Source organism: Peromyscus eremicus, chromosome 4 (assembly GCF_949786415.1).
Source record: "Peromyscus eremicus chromosome 4, PerEre_H2_v1, whole genome shotgun sequence".
Classification (NCBI taxonomy): domain Eukaryota; kingdom Metazoa; phylum Chordata; class Mammalia; order Rodentia; family Cricetidae; genus Peromyscus; species Peromyscus eremicus.
In genome coordinates, this window is record NC_081419.1 from 47,368,193 (window position 1) to 47,384,263 (window position 16,071).

A 16,071-nucleotide genomic window follows, 5' to 3' on the forward strand; every position below is an offset into this window, starting at 1 on the left:
AGAGTTTTATCTTTCCTGTGGTTTCCTGTCATTGGAAACACACAGTAGGCACTCTCTGGTGCTGGTTTAGATTGTAGAAATCCTGGCTTTGGTCTGGTTTTCCCATCGTCCCAGTGCAGGATGCAAACTTGGCCGCTGGAGGACCACCTCTGCTCCATTTCAATTCTGGCCGGGATGCGGCTTCCTCCCTTCCTCTCCATCAAAAGTGGCATGGGCTCTGTCCCTGCGGTTAACTAAGGCAATTTGTTCTGACTTCCAAGGACATCTAACGGACTCCTAAGAGCTGACTCCTGCTATGGGAGAAGATAACATCAGGCCTCCTTGTCCTCCCGCTATGCCTCCAGGAACATGGCACTGACCCTCTTTGTGTTCACTGGACACAGGACCAGGAAAGATCTGAGGCTGTCTTGAAAGTCAGCATGGTGCAGGATTTGGACTCCAACCTCAAGAGCGGCACGCACAATGTGCCAGGGACTTGGGCTCAAATCCTGTGTCACTTACATCCTCCAAGGCTTGGTTTATTTTCTGTAAAATGAGGGACCTGCAAAAAATTTTCTGTGAGGGTCTTCTAAGTTCCTCCCCCTCACTTGCTCCTTTCCTTGGCCACTTTGTTTCCCTAATTTTCTGCAGACACAAAATAGAAGATGAAAATCTAAATGGAAAAAAAAAAAAAGGATTGGGGAAAAGCCGGGTGTATAATGTCTGTGGTGCAAATAAATATACTGGCTGAGTTTAATCTCACGGAGAAATTGAAACACCAGCAAGGGGATGACTATGAGGGTGGAGGCAGTTGGTGGGTTGTAATGCTTGATTTCTCAGTGCTCACTAGGAATGACATCCGCTCCTCATTTTCGTCTCTAGTTGTCTCAGCAGTGCCTGGGCCTGGGCCTCAGAGAGCATGAAGTCCGCAGCAGACCTACATCAGTGAGTGCTTCCAGTAACACTGTCCCGGTACCCATTCCTACCTCCCCACACCCACGCCTTTACCCCTACTCTGAAGGGAGGCGTCATGCATTTAGAGTGGACGGGTACCAATATTCCACTTCAAACCTGCACTAAACAGATAAGCTACACCACAACACTCATCTCCCCAGAAATGTATTCGGACAGTAGATGGAAACCCAAGACAATGATGTGCATCCTTATGTTCTATTTCCAGAAAACTTGGCAAAGCAATTGAGTTGGAAGCAATAAAGCCAACGAACCAAGTTCTGAGTATGCAAGAGAAGAAGAGAAAATCTGTGAGTCAAAGCTTCTTCATCTCTTAAAAGCAAAATGTCTAGGGCTGGGTATAACTCAGTGGCAAAAACAAAAAAAAAAACAAGACAACCCAAAAACCACTTGCATAAGCATGCTCAAGGCCCTAGGTTCAAACCCCAGAATAATAAAATGTTCCTAACAGACAAACGAAACAAACTCGTGAGGAAGAGGAAGATGAAGCTGTGTGTTCTAGGCTAGCAACTTTCACATATGGTATTAAATGAAAAAGCAAGCTGAAAGAAATCAAATAATAGAATCTCAGCTAGAAGATCCTTCCCAAAATGTTAATAAGAATTACGCTGAGATGATAAAATTAGAGGTTATTTTCAAAATTTTGGGACTTTTTAAATGGTTTTTTCAACTTTGTTAACTCTATCACTGAGCTACACCCCAATCCCATAAGCACAATTTGTTTCAAAAGATGCTTTTCTACTTACCAATGTGAGATTACTTCTCAGTAATAGCTTTAACTCTTGAATATCCTTAAGACTAGAGGGCCGCATCAGGCACGCCTCTCCCGAGCAGCTGGTCATCATTAGAATGTCTTCTGCTCTGGGCATGCACCTTTCCTTCCAGGACAGTTTCACTGTGTGTCCTCCCTCCTCAGTCTACCACAGTGGGTAGCCGCTTTAGACAACGCTTCCAGGCAGCATGCAGAGCTATTAATGAACACTGCCGCAGTACTCCGATGGGGTGGGTTCAGGGCCAATACAGGGAAGAAGTGCTCAAGTCTTAGCAGGCGGTCCTTCCAAAAGGACAAAACAGTCACCAGAGGAGTTTTTCAGGTTGGTTGTAAGTCACAAGAACTAAGGGAATTGGGAAAACTCAGATGGAAGAGGAATGGGAATAAATGAAATATAAATGCGTTAAGTGGAGTTGGGAAGTAGAGTTGGTGTTTGTATATATACACGCATGTGTTCCATCAGAATGGATGGCCTATCTAGAGCTAAGGTAGTAGACAGAAAGTTACAAAAATTACTTGAAAGAAATATAATCATCTGCTTTTGCCAGCAACTTTAGTAAAACTCAAAGCAAACCTATATTTCACTAATCATAAAATATTGTACATACCATATAGTAATATGATAATTACATTTAATACTATAAGTTAATCAACATTATGACAATTTATTGCAACACATTTGTTAGTTGATGTCTTAATCCTCCAATCATTTGTCTCTATTATCTCCTGTTTGGGGGGGAGGAAGGGAGAGACAGAGAGAGAGAAAGAGAGAGAGAGAGAGAGAGAGAGAGAGAGAGAGAGAGAGAGACTGGGCCTAGCTTGGGCTTTTAGGCCACACCTCCTAATCCTACTCAAACATTCCACCAACCAGGGACTAGACATTCAAATCTATGAGCCTCTGGAAGTCATTCTCATTCAAACCGCCACAGGCTCAGCTCCATATACCAGGGCTCTACTCTCATGGTCCATCCACTTGCCAGAGTCCCACCTCTAAATGCTATGATGCTGCAGAAATAGGTTTTAACCTATGAGTTTTGATGTTCATAGATATTTGATTAATAACATTGACTAAGCCAGAAAGCAACATTTTTTTCTTTCTGTTTTTTTTTTTTCTTTTTGATAGCTTGATAATGAAGTTGAAAAGACAGCAAATCTTGTTATTAACAACTGGAATCAGCAAATCAAGGCAAGTATACACAAACAGCATTTACATAAACTCAGTTTTCGGGATGGGACTTTTTGCTGTTGTGCACACATATTGGTGTGTCCTAATGCTTTTCTACACACCAATTGAAGAGGAAATAACTCACCTGAGTTATCATATAGACGCATCATTCAACTAATCCAAAGCAGAAGATGACTCAAAATACGGTTACTGTTTCTGGTTAATATTTATGTGGCATTTCTTATGTGCCAAGAGCTGCGTGTTTGTATACTCAGTCATCTCACCAACCAAGGTGATACGGGACTTTGGAATGTCAAGGTTATTTCCAAGGTTTTAAATCTGGTTAATGGTTAAACCAAGAAGTCTTAGAAGTTCTTGGACTCCAGAGTAACTGCTCTTTTCCATCATACTATATTGGGTGTCTCTCTGTGAAGTTTGAAATTTAGGGGAAGTAACAAACACCATTTTGGTTTTTCATTGGTATAGGGTGTTAGTGATCTTTACCCTTGCTATGGAGAGGACATTGTAAGGAGTGTGGTGATGCCAAAGGGAACATGTGTGTTGATTCTACAAGTGTACATACATGGTCTACCTCCTGTACACACTACACTAAGGCCTGCCCCTGTTTTTTAGTTACTTCAAAAGTTAGTTGGTTCAATAACAAATGCAGGAAACAGCACATGAATCCTTCTAGATAAATTTTGATTTGATGTGAGAAGCTAGAGAATTTCATTATTGGTTTTTAAGCTGCAGAAACAGCAGATGAGGTCCATCTGTACAGAAGATTATTCTAGAATAATCCTGTGTAGGAGGAGTTGCTTTGAGTAAGAAGGATGAGAGGCTGAGGAATCTGCTAAGAAAACCCAATCATGTCCTTGAAGAAGAGGTGCATTCCAAGAGTTGAACTCTTTCTTTTCATCTCTCAAAGGTTAATAGCCCAACAGAACCTTTGCAAGTAAACAGCCACCTATACCAAATAACCAGAGACGCCCTTGGAAGCAGCTGGCCTCAGGCTTGTTTCCGAAGCTTCCTCTGAAATCAAAGACTCCAGAGACCAAGATGAGAACTGTTCTAGGCAGACAAATTCCTACCCTTGTGGTAAATGTACTGATAAAAAAAAAGACTCATAAGAGTCACGTTGAGAACATATCTCAGAGTCTAAAAAAGCATGCAAATATTTGTTAATTTTGCTCTTGATTTTCTGAGTTTTTTTAAAGAGGTTTGTTTTGAAAAAACAATTATTTGTCAACACTGAGTTCTCACAGGAAAGTCAATACAATGGATCAAAAGCTAGAGACAATGTTCTATAGCTGTTTGCTTCAAAGAACAAAAAGCACCTCCTATTATTCCCCAGTTTCTGATAAGCCGTTTTTCTAAATAATATGATTTTATTGTTTTATGAAGAATGACAAAGTCATTATAGATCACATGGAATTCTTGAGCTGTAATCATTTCCTCCCTCATTTCAATGCAGGAAGGGGCTCCACATGTCAGTTGTGAAGTGCATGTCTGCTTCAGAGACAAAATTGCAATTTCTGAAGGACCGAGTGCTCTTGACTCACACTCATTTATCATCAGGCATGTGACTGGGATCCTGAAGGGGCTGTGAACAGCTTGTTCCTTGAGCTCCCCTGTGGAGCAGCTTCCCAAGTTTCAAGGAAGGGCGGCAGGCTTCGCCGGCTGATTCCCCAGGACAGGGAGTCCTGGACTTCTCCCCAGTATGGTTTCATTTTATAGTCTGAACTCTTAGTCTGGGCTTGGTGGTAGAAGCCTGCAGTTCTAGTGCTCAGGAGGCCAAGGCCCCAGGGGAGTGTGAGTTCAAGGCGAGTTAGCAAATGTCTATCTCTCTTACATATGATACCCATTGTCATGACCAAAACCACAGTGGTTCCTATCAGAGCATTTGCTGCTGTAGTATCTGGGGTATGTTTTGAGATGAAGGATGGGGACAAAGAAGTAAAAAACTCACAATTATTCACAAACAGACCTCATTCCAAAATGGAAGAGCTTTTCTCTAAAGAGCAGTTTCTGCTTCCTTTTTTCTTTTTCCCTTCTCTTGCTTGTATGTTTCTGTCTCTAGGCTAAGAAAAAATTAATGATGAGTACCAAGAAGCATGAAGCACTTTTCCACCTCGTAGAAAGCTCCAAGCAATCCGTGACCCAGAAGGAGAAGCAGAAGGTGAGTCATCATGGTAGCAGGTGCACACTGCTTAGAGATGTGGGTTCCTGCCCTCCGCAGGAATACAGAGACTCCCTCTGTAGGTTGACCAAGCATGAAAAGGGACTTCAAAGTTGCCTGTGGTCACATAAGACTATCTAGCCCAACTCTTGTAGTAGTATGTGTTCCGTATTGGAAACTAAACCATCCCACACTTTCTCTAACATGAAGTCTCCCCAAGGAAAGCAGCCAGCACCATTAAAGTCCCCAAGATCCTTAAAAGGGAAAAGAAAATTGCCATTGCAAGTGCCTCTATCATTTCATCTAAAGAAATTATTAGGTGAGTAACTTAGATTCATCGTTAACAAGAACTGGAAGGTTCTTATTTCTTCACATATCAGTCTTCACAGGTCAAAATGATCAGAACACGTGTTGAATAATGAGCAGCCATGGAGGAAGCTAATTCATAATATGTGGAGATTCTCAGGACCAGGACATGTGCAAGCCTTCCCAGGCCTCATTAGAAGCTGTTATGCCTTGGTGTCGAGCAATAGGAACCACAGAAAAGCTGGGGCAGCTGAGGGGGCATTTCCTTTCCTTCATTAGCAGCTTCCCTGGGAGGTGGAAGTAGGCAGTGCCCTTTACCCACCTTCCTACAGTGGGTCTGTAACCGTGACCTTTGCCTCTGATGACATCACCAATACCTCCCGTAGTCACTGGTTAAACTAGCATCTGTTTTCTGTTGGTTTCTTTTGTTTTTGTTTTAAGTTCTAGAACTGAACCCCAGACCTAGCTTCCATTTCTCATGCACGTGGAAGTGCCTTATCACCAGAGTGCCCTCTGCACCGCTCAGCAGTTCTTCCTGTTTTCCTGCTTAGCAATCCCAGGTCTCACCAGAAGGTAGCCTAGACCCCCATCCTCTTCCCACATCCATCCTTCCCACCCACTCGCAGAGGACTGCCACGTTTCTTACCTCACTACTCACCTTTATCTGCAAGGGAGAGCCCAATTCATCTCGTGTTCTGAGACTATGTCACCCTGCCCCTCAGACCCTCTTCTGATGATGTCCCTTGTCCTGTCTTAGACAGCCCCCTCCTGCCCCACAATGGCTCTTCTGAATTCCCAAGTCCATCTTGGTCTTTTTTTTTTTTTTTTTTTTTTTTTTGGTTTTTCGAGACAGGGTTTCTCTGTGTAGCTTTGCGCCTTTCCTGGAACTCACTTGGTAGCCCAGGCTGGCCTCGAACTCACAGAGATCCGCCTGGCTCTGTCTCCCGAGTGCTGGGATTAAAGGCGTGCGCCACCACCGCCCGGCCATCTTGGTCTTTTTAAGATGCTATAAAACGTTACAATAGCCTGGGAAGGTTGAACAGCAGAATGTATTCCTCATAGCCTTTAAAACAAAAACCTAAATAAAATGACTTTTAACTAACCCACAAATAAAAATGTCACACAGTTTAAGGAAGCCACCCAAACACTTGCCCAGTGCATACATCTTACTGAACAGTCAGAGTGGTCAGAGTTCTAGAATCCTAGAGCTCAGGAGCCAGCATGGCCCAGATTCTGATGAGGGCAAGACTTCAGGCATCTCTTCACAGCCTCATAAGGCAAAGAGAGAGAGAGCTCTGGGTTCATTTCATAAGGTTGTTGATCTCATTCACGAATGCTCCACTCTTGAGACCCCTCCCAAAGACTCCCATTTCTAATGCAATGATGTAGAGAAGTTAGAATTCAACATACAAATTTGGGGGCACTCATCCACTTACTCCAGTGCACCTCCTACCTTGGGAGAGCAGGAAGAGTCAAAGGCAACCCTTCATGGTCCTATCCATTCAACTGTATCATTCTCTCTCCTGCACTAAGAGCTATTTGAAGGGTTATCTGTGCTCTCTTTCCACTTCCCTGTTCATTCTTCAAGCTACCCCACAAACTTCTTAGAACTATGGTGCACCATTTATCTCCCCTTCTGGAGACAATCTCTTCTTTTTAACTTTATCATTATCTCATTCTTGGTCCCTTAACTTCCCTGGACATTTTACCTTTGGCTCCTTTATGGATGACATTTTTTCCACCTGGCCCTTATGTATTGCTGTACCTGAGGATTTCTCCCCAGAGCCTCTCTATTTAATTCCTTGTTGTGTCTCCAGTGTCCAACAAAAGATTCTCAGTATCAAGCACTCAATAAATAATAAGTTCTCAATGTATATACTCCCAAAGCTTCAACTCTCCTTTCCACACTGACAATGCCTGAATTTCTATATCTAGCCATATCTGCCCCTAAACTGTCTCTTGGCACCTCTAAAAATCATCTCTTTCTACCTAAGATAAGTCTTTTCCCCTATATTTTCCGGGTCTCTGGATATCATTAGCTAGCATACCCTTCCAATTCTAACCCTTAAACCAATTGCTTCTTGAACTTGTTGGCATATACACGTCTCCCTGTCACCATTCACCCTGGCCATGACTGTCATCTGCCTGAATGATGGAACTAGCAAGTGGGCTGGCTTTGCCTGTAGTGTTGGCTCTTGCTGTCACTCACATTCAGGGTGACTTTCCTGAAACTACTGTCATCTACATTCATTCTCTGCTGAAAAGTCTTCAAAGGCTTTCTAGTGCCTTCAGAATACGGGTTCCACTCTGTTCTGTGACCCAGTAAGACCTTCCCTGACTTCACCTTGTATCCTGCCCCACCATTGTCTCGGGCTGCTCTTCCTATGTCCTCTGGGCTCATCATTTCTTTCCCGTATCAGGGCACTGGATCGTTATCAGGTTAAAATTCACAAGCTCAAGTTTCTACGGATACTGTGGCTCATTACACCTGAAATACAAAACTGAAAGTGCCTTGTATAGGTCATACATCACAGAGCAGCAGTGTATTGACTGGAATAATAAAGTGAATAGTATTAATATTCAGCATCTTGAATGAATGTTCCCTATTATTATAACATTAGTCAAAATGTCCTTAAACATAAAGAGGGTCATTCATAAAATAACAAAAAAAAAAGCCTCTATCTCTGTCCTTGAAACTGCTAACATCAGGGGGGTTCTCCATGTCCTTTAAGTGTAGCTGGAGGACCAAATGCATAAGAGTCATCTGAGGACCTACTACAAACTCCTTACAGAGCTAGCTAATGACTGAATATCTCTACTGGGGGCCCTAGAAGTTGCTACTTTACAAATACCAGTTCATACCTAAGAATATTAAAGCTGAGAATCACTCGTGCAATCCAAATCCTCATTTCTCAGAAATGGAATTGCTTGTCTGGACACTTTCATTAGCCATTTAAGTTATTGTGTCCGGGGAGTTTTGATTTCCCAAAGACTTAGCAATCATAATAGCAACATCATGGATGGGACTGTTTATGAGGGACAGATCCTTGGAGAGCAAAATGAAAGGAAACCATGTGTCTGCCTGTCTTTAACTTGAAGCTAACATGGGCGTGAATCTTAGGCTTAGTGTTGTAGTTGGTGTCGGGTACATGGTGTGATATGTAGCTCACATATATTACCTCATTGAATCCTCCCAACAGCTCAGTGAAGTGGGAGCAGTCATCCCCATCAGAGAGATAAAACAATCCTGTACCTGAGGAAAGTGAAGTAACTTCTCCTGCTGCAGGAGACACTTGATCCAGGATGCCTCATTCCAAAACTGTACCTCTAGCTTTACAATGACAGTTTGGCACCCTACCATAGAAACAAGTTTAAAAATCATATGAATTAACAAGTCTCTACTTGTCCTGGGAAGGAATGGAGAAACCTACAGATTGTGCCAGTAGATTGCTGTTGGAGATCCCAGACCTGCATTGTAAATTGTCGGATTCGGTCATTTGCCCTTCCTGATGTGAAGGGTGTTGACAAGTCACTTCATGTTTGACAAAAGATTTCTTCAAGCACAAAACTGGGGGTATATTGAGAGGACATTCAATGCCCATTAGTAGTTTTTTTTTTTTTAAATAATCTAGGTTTTGTCTTCTACAGTAGCCATTACTTATAAAGAGCTGTAAAGTGAGAAACATTGGGCCATGTACGATTTATGAAATGACAAGAGCCCTCTTGTAAATGTGTCGATGACTGTGTGACACTGATATTTTACTTTAGCTCCTCAACAAACTGAAAAAATCAACTGAAAAATTGGAAAAAGAAGATGAAAATTATTACCAAAAAAACATGGCAGGCTATTCTACTAGACTGAAGTGGGAAAACACCCTGGAAAACTGCTACAAGGTAAGTTAGATGTTCATGGTCTTCTTCCAATGAGTTTTATGTAACCTCGGAAGTGAAGGTTGGATCTACAGTCACGAGACCTGATGTCTTTCTTAGCTATGCTACTCACTTGTAGTATGGAGCCAGACAGACCACGTTCCCTCTCATTGTCTCCATTTCTCCATGAACATGGTCCCCAGTGAAAGTTCATGTGCATCATTAGCCAGAGTTTCTGCCCCTAATTCTCAGTGGGGACTACGCTAACATCAAAAAGTTCTATCCCAGTAATATAAATTAAGACTTAGGTACTGAAGATTCAGAAAGGAGTGTTAGCTGACTTAAACAGTGATCATGTATGGAGTTTTCTGCACTGGACGTTTTTGTTGGACAAGCAATATATAACAATAAATAACTCAAAACCTTAAAAGTGGTTGTTAGTAACACAAACACACAAAGAACGATTTCTGGGGGCTGGAGAGATGACTCTGTGGTTAAGAGTACTAGCTGTTCCTTCCAAAGATCCTGGTTCAGTGCTCAGCACCTACATGTCATTTCACAATCATCTGTAATTCCAGGTCCAGTGGAACTAACACCTCTTCTCGTCTCTGCTCTCACTGCCTGTGTGTGGTTCACATACATATGTGCAGGCACCATACCCACACACATACAATTTTTAAAATCTTTGTAAAAGAATGAATTATGTCAAAATGACAAAGATAGGCAAAGATGTGAACACACAGGTCACAAAGAAAAAAATCAAAATCACTACTAAACACATGAAAAGATAATCATGTGTCAAAATTAGGAAGTGATAATATCTAGTATTAGCAAGGATGTTAGAAAATAAGAATTCTTGAACCTTTTTAATGAGATACTTAACACTATCTTAGAAAACAGAAATGTGGCTTTGTCCGTAATATGGAAGTTCCCTTGTAGGGGTACATCCAGAAGAAAGGTTTAACCTGTACTTTAATAGTGAGGCACAAGAATGTTTAATACAGGATAGTTTCTAATTAGATGATGAGAAAACATTGCACTCAATCTTCATGCCCATCAATAGAACACTTTTAAAGTGTGCTCTAATTTATAAAGTAGGCCAATTTTCACCTATAAATAAACCAAGCCTATATTTAAATAGGAATTAGCCTCAAAATAAAGGTATTATAGAAAACAAATCATTTATACATCCACGTAGAAAAATTTCAACTCATACCTAATGTATATTGAGTTGATATGTTTGTAAATAGATATATAGTGTCCAGACCTGTGTTGAACCAGGGAAATGGAAGTCCTGGTGGGCATACAATAGGACTGCAGTATACAGCCACTCAGCTTGTGAATGACGCCTGATGACCAATATAGCCACTTCCCAGGGTTAAAATCTACTTCAAATATGTATGAACAGCTTTGCTGATCTGTTTGAAAATCAACACAGACATTATCATCAGCCTAGTTAGGTTCCTATTGCTACAACAAAGCAGGATGGCTAAAAGCAATTTGAGGAGGAAAAGGTGTGTTTGGCTGACAGGTTACAGTCCATCATGGAGGACGCCCAGGCAGGAACTGGGAGGCAGGAACTCAAGCAGAGACCATGGAGGAGCTCTGCTCACTGTTTTTCTCTCTAGGGCTTGCTCAGCTACCTTTCTTATACAGACCAGGACTACAGCCACAAGGATAAAACCACCTACAGTGGGCTGGACCTTCCCACTTTTATCAATAATCAAGAAAATGTCCCACAGGCTTGCCTCTAGGCCAGTTGGATGGGGGCATTTTCTCCGTTAAGATTCCTTCTTCCAAAATGACCCTAGCTTATGGCAAGTTGACAAAACAAAACAAAAACAAAAAATAAGCAGCATAGTCATATGAAACAATTATCAACTCTGGTTGGTAAGAACTTGAATATTTTTGTTTCATTTTTGTCTATGTGTTCTAAGTTTTTTTTTCATGTTTAAAACAGTTACATTTGAAAGAAAAAAAAAAAACAAGTAACCTAGGGACTAACCTGTATCAAGTCTGTAGCATTCAGTGTTGAACTAAGTATGTTCATGCGCATTATATTTTATTTCACAACCTTATGAGGAAGATAATAATTTTATTCTCCATAGATATATAAGAAAAGTGAGCTTAAAGAGGCAAAGCAGCTTGCCCAACATAGTGGGGTTTTTTTAAAGATTTATTTATTTATTATGTATAGTGTTCTGTCTGCACGTATCCCTGCAGGCCAGAAGAGGGCACCAGATCTCATTACAGATGGTTGTAAGCCACCATGCGGTTGCTGGGAATTGAACTCAGGACCTTTGGAAGAGCAAGCAGTGCTCTTAACCTCTGAGCCACCTCTCCAGCCCCCCAACATAGTTTTGAGATTCAGTATGCTCTTACTCCAATAAGAACTGGGAGAGAGAAGGCTATGAGCAAGCAGGGACTGGAGGGCCGAATGGTCTTCTGAGTTCAGTCACTTTCAGGGAGGGGTAGATGCAGAGTTAGAGAAGAAATGGGAACTCCGACCAAAGAGGAAAGGAAATGACACAAGAGGAAGCCTTTCTTTCCTCCAGTTATTGCTTTGATGTTGTCGTTTGTTGTTGTTGTTGTTGTTGTTGTTGTTGTTGTTGTTGTTGTTATTGAGACAAGGTCTCGCTCTGTAGCCCAGGCTGGCCTTCAACTCATGGCAGTCCTCCTGCACTAGCCTCTCAAGTACTGAGATTATAAGTGTGTACTTCTGGGTGGATAATTATATCAATGAACATAGGATCCTGGCACCTCCCTTGTTGATGCTGAGTGGATCCCAGATCTAGATGAGGAAGGATTTGAATACTAACCCTATCCATCTGAAGTCTGGACTCTGACCTTTCCTCAGCTCCTAGGACTTCCAATGAAGCTATAGCTTTCCAAAAGGCCAGCTTCCAAGGACTGCTCTGATGACAGATGTCTAGGCCCCCTTCAAGGGCTACAAGAAAAACATGTATCCCCTCCATCTTCCTCATCCTGTACCTATGTCACAGCAGTAGATGACAGCAGCAGGTCTTCCTTGTCATAGCTGACGTCGGACTGGTCTTTGGTGGTGTGAGATATTACTGACACTGTTACTATCACAGGATTTTACTAGCTCTAACTCCTTAATCTGTCCCCTTTTCTCCAGGAAAAAGGGTCCCGTGCCCATAATCCTAGCTCTCAGGAGGCAGAAGCAGGATGATTATCTCAAGTTTGAGGCTGGTTTGGTCTAGATGACAGCAAGTTCCAGGCCAGCCAGTATCATTTAGCAAGACCCCATCTCAGAAAAATTAGAGCCCTCCTCCCTCACTCCACTCTCTCTTTCAGTAGTGCATTATTTTATTTTAATCGCATCATTGTGGAAATTCTCTTCTTCCCCTGCAAAGTCCTGCTATGGTAACAAGGTATACACTCATTTACATTCCAAAGGAGCTTCTTTCAGCTGCAGCTTTTTGTTGTTTTTTTCAGAATTGAAGTTGTGTGCAGAATCGACTCAAAGGCACAATGCTCAGAAGAGTAGGATTCTCTTTTACCACTCTTGAGTCCCAGCCCCACTGTGCTGTAGGCCATTGGGGTCTGTTCTTCCTCTCCTGTAGCTGTCAGAGCCCCTGTGATCCTAACTTCCTCTGAGCTGTCTTCTGTCTCCTGAGCACCAGTCCACACTCGCTGGACCTGAATGGAGACGGCCTGTAGTGTTCTTCCCGCTCCACACCGACCCTCAATAACGACGTTCTCACTTGGCAGTACCTTAGCTCCTATGAACTTAGTCTATAGCCACAAGTCACTGGCTCACATGTTTCTGTACATTCTATGTCTTTCGTATATTTATAAATTCAAGCATGAAATGTTAAGTCCATGAAGACATGTAACACTGCACTGAACTGCACCAAGTCAGTGCTGATTATCTCTGAGTGGAAGAACAATGAATGGTTTTTAGAATGTATTTGTGTGTGTATGTGGCTTTAAGATAGTGTCCCAAAGCACCAGGGTGCCTGCTAAAATTCACCCAGACATGGCGACTCAGAACCTCTGCATGATGTTGGGAAGGGTCCGGGTGACTTCTAGGCATACTGTAGTTTGAAGTTCTTGCTATGGAAACAGTATGATACATCTTCTGTTTGAAAGCTCTTCAAATGAAAATGCAACCCCTCCAAGATCCTCTATTAGTTCCCTGAGGCCAGAGCAGCAGAAACTGGAGAGAATGAATGAAGAACATGAATTATACGAGTCCAGACAGGCTCTAAATCTGCCATCCCTTGGTAACTCTCTGACCACACTTCCTTGGCCTGTGCTGTCGAACAGCTGGAGGCCCTCCAGAATGTCTTGTCTCTCTGTCAACTATTTTTACACAGAAAGAACAAGACACTAGAAAGCAATAACTCACTAAATGAGATATGGATTTTCCCCTTTGCACAGTGGAATTCATTTCTGCCTCTTCTCATGAGCAAACACAAATCATTTTAATGATTTCCCTGAAATGTAATTAAAGCTGTTAAACATCCCCATCTCTACAAAAGGACACCAGTTATTCTAATCTCAGACTGATGCTTGTGGTCCTGTGCTTATTGATGTAAAGAAACAGCTATTTCCCAGAATGCAGTGTGTCCGGAGCCTGACACATTCCCCGCCCCCACGTCCTTTGCCTGCGTCGCTAAACTGGAACAACTGATTTCTGGGTTTTTAAAAGTAGGGTAAGGACTTTTTTTTTTTCCTTTTAGAGGTGATCCAAACCAATGAACTACATTTGTCTGACACGTTTGTTATGAGAAGTTTTAATTCTTGCCTTCGAGGAATCAATCTGTTTGATAGGCTTCTCTTCTGTGTCTTTAATTCTTTATCTGGAAGGCAAAAGGACAGTTGGTCACATTCGATTTGCTGATGCCTGTGATTTTAGAGAGTCTCAGGAGACACTGGCAGTTACAGAGGCACTGGCTCCCATGACTTACAAAAAACGGTGCAGCCATCTAATCAGCTGGCTGTGCGAGTGTGTAACTCCGGGCTTCCCATCAACGTGTCAATATGGGGAGGGGAAATCTACATTTGTGTTGGCACAGATGTGTTCTGTTGTTGTTGATTGCTTGGTTGCTTCCATCTGAAGAAACATTAAAATGATCTTATACCAAGAAACAAATAATAGCATACTATAATACCCTGGGATATCTATCATTTAGCCTTAAAGACACATCTACAACATGGATGGACTTTAAAGACACAATTGATGATTCTTCCTGCTTGGGACATACATTAGTTAAGTTCAGAGAATAAGAAAGTTGAATGGTACCTGTCAGAGCTAGGAGGAGGAAGGATAGGCAGTTATTACTTCATGAGTATAGAGTTTCCTTTTTTACCAGATGAAAAGTGGTGTGGAGATCGGGCTGGTGAGGGATGCAGAGCAAAGAACAGTGAACTGTATCTTTAAAATGACGTTGTTTATATGATGTAAATCCTATCATACTTAAAATTCAAATTCAGATTGCAAATGTTGGTGGCTATGTACAGCAGATCAAATAATAGCACAAGGGTGGAGGAGGACATCAAATGATCAGGCCAGGGCTGACCTTTGACTTTATGCTACCCCACCCGTTCACCCAAAGCCTTGATACCCAGCCATGCCTCTTCCTTGCGGCAATGGTACCCACCAATTTCCCCAGAGCTTTGACCTTATTGAAACAACCTGTGGAGAATGTTGTCTTAGGCACCTGCCATCTCTGTCAAAGCTCAAAGTCCTCCGGACATCTCGAGTGCAGCCTGCACTATTCCGACACGGCCTATAAATCTCCCCTGAACACTTCACCTAGCCTCAGCTGTTAAACTTCACCCATTCTAAAAGCCACAAATCAGCAAATGAGAGCCTAGAATCCATAGTTCACTTGCTCTAGAATGTTAGTAGCCAGTGAAGCTATCAGCGTAACCTTAACACGCCTAACCAGTGCGTGCTCCTTGCTTCCTTATCCACCCTTGTTACCTAAAAGTCATTAAAATCCAGCTGTGGAATTGTTTTTATCCCACATAAAACATGGGGACCATGTTTTTACCTTTAATCAATAGACTCTGACGCCCCAGATATAATATAGGTTAGCATTAAGAACTGATTATAGCCGGGCGGTGGTGGCGCACGCCTTTAATCCCAGCACTCGGGAGGCAGAGCCAGGCGGATCTCTGTGAGTTCGAGGCCAGCCTGGGCTACCAAGTGAGTTCCAGGAGAGGCGCAAAGCTACACAGAGAAACCCTGTCTCGAAAAACCAAAAAAAAAAAAAAAAAAAGAACTGATTATACATACCAACCATAGTTTTCCCTCCCTCCTCTCCTCCTGTTCTCTGCCTGAACCTCCTTTCTCCCCACCCTCCCCCACTCTGCAGAAAGGGTAAGGCCTCCTACGGGAGTCATCAAAGCTTGTCAAGTTGAGGCAGGACCAAACTCCACCCCCCCACCCCTCTACACCCCCCCCCCACTCTCTCATCAAGGCTGGGTGAGATATCCCACCATAGAGAATAGGTTTCAAAAAGTTAGCTCATGTGCCAAGGACAGATCCCGGTCCCTCTGCTAGGGGTCCCACAAACAGACTAAGCTACACAACTGTCACCCACAGGCAGAGGGCCTAGGTCAGTCCCATGCAGGCTCCCTAGCTATTGGTCTAGAGTCCATGAGCTTCCATGAGCTCAGGTCAGCTGTCTCTGTGGATTTCCCCATCATGATCTTGACTCCCCTTGCTCATGTAATCCCTCCTCCCTCTCTTCAACTGGACTCCCAGAGCTTGGCCTAGTGCTTGGCTGTGGATCCCTGCATCTGCTTCCATCAGTTACTGGATGAAGGTTCTATGATGACAGTTAGGATATT

The 16,071-nt window shown here is 42.6% G+C and overlaps 1 protein-coding gene and 1 long non-coding RNA gene across 2 annotated transcripts in view; one reads left to right on the top strand and one right to left on the bottom strand.

The window, feature by feature from the left end:
• Positions 1-16,071, top strand: part of Nostrin (nitric oxide synthase trafficking) — a 48,339-nt gene that overhangs the window by 12,911 nt on the left and 19,357 nt on the right. The window contains exons 3-7 of the mRNA XM_059260615.1: positions 862-924; positions 1,160-1,241; positions 2,847-2,909; positions 4,969-5,067; positions 9,142-9,267. Coding sequence (XP_059116598.1) covers positions 899-924; positions 1,160-1,241; positions 2,847-2,909; positions 4,969-5,067; positions 9,142-9,267 — 396 coding nt within the window. The 5' untranslated portion in view covers positions 862-898. The remainder of the gene's footprint in view (positions 1-861; positions 925-1,159; positions 1,242-2,846; positions 2,910-4,968; positions 5,068-9,141; positions 9,268-16,071) is intronic.
• Positions 11,381-15,325, bottom strand: LOC131909196 (uncharacterized). Its single transcript, XR_009378797.1, has 3 exons — positions 14,516-15,325; positions 14,181-14,326; positions 11,381-14,072 (listed from the first exon to the last, which is right to left on the bottom strand). It is a non-coding gene; the product is annotated as an uncharacterized LOC131909196 (long non-coding RNA).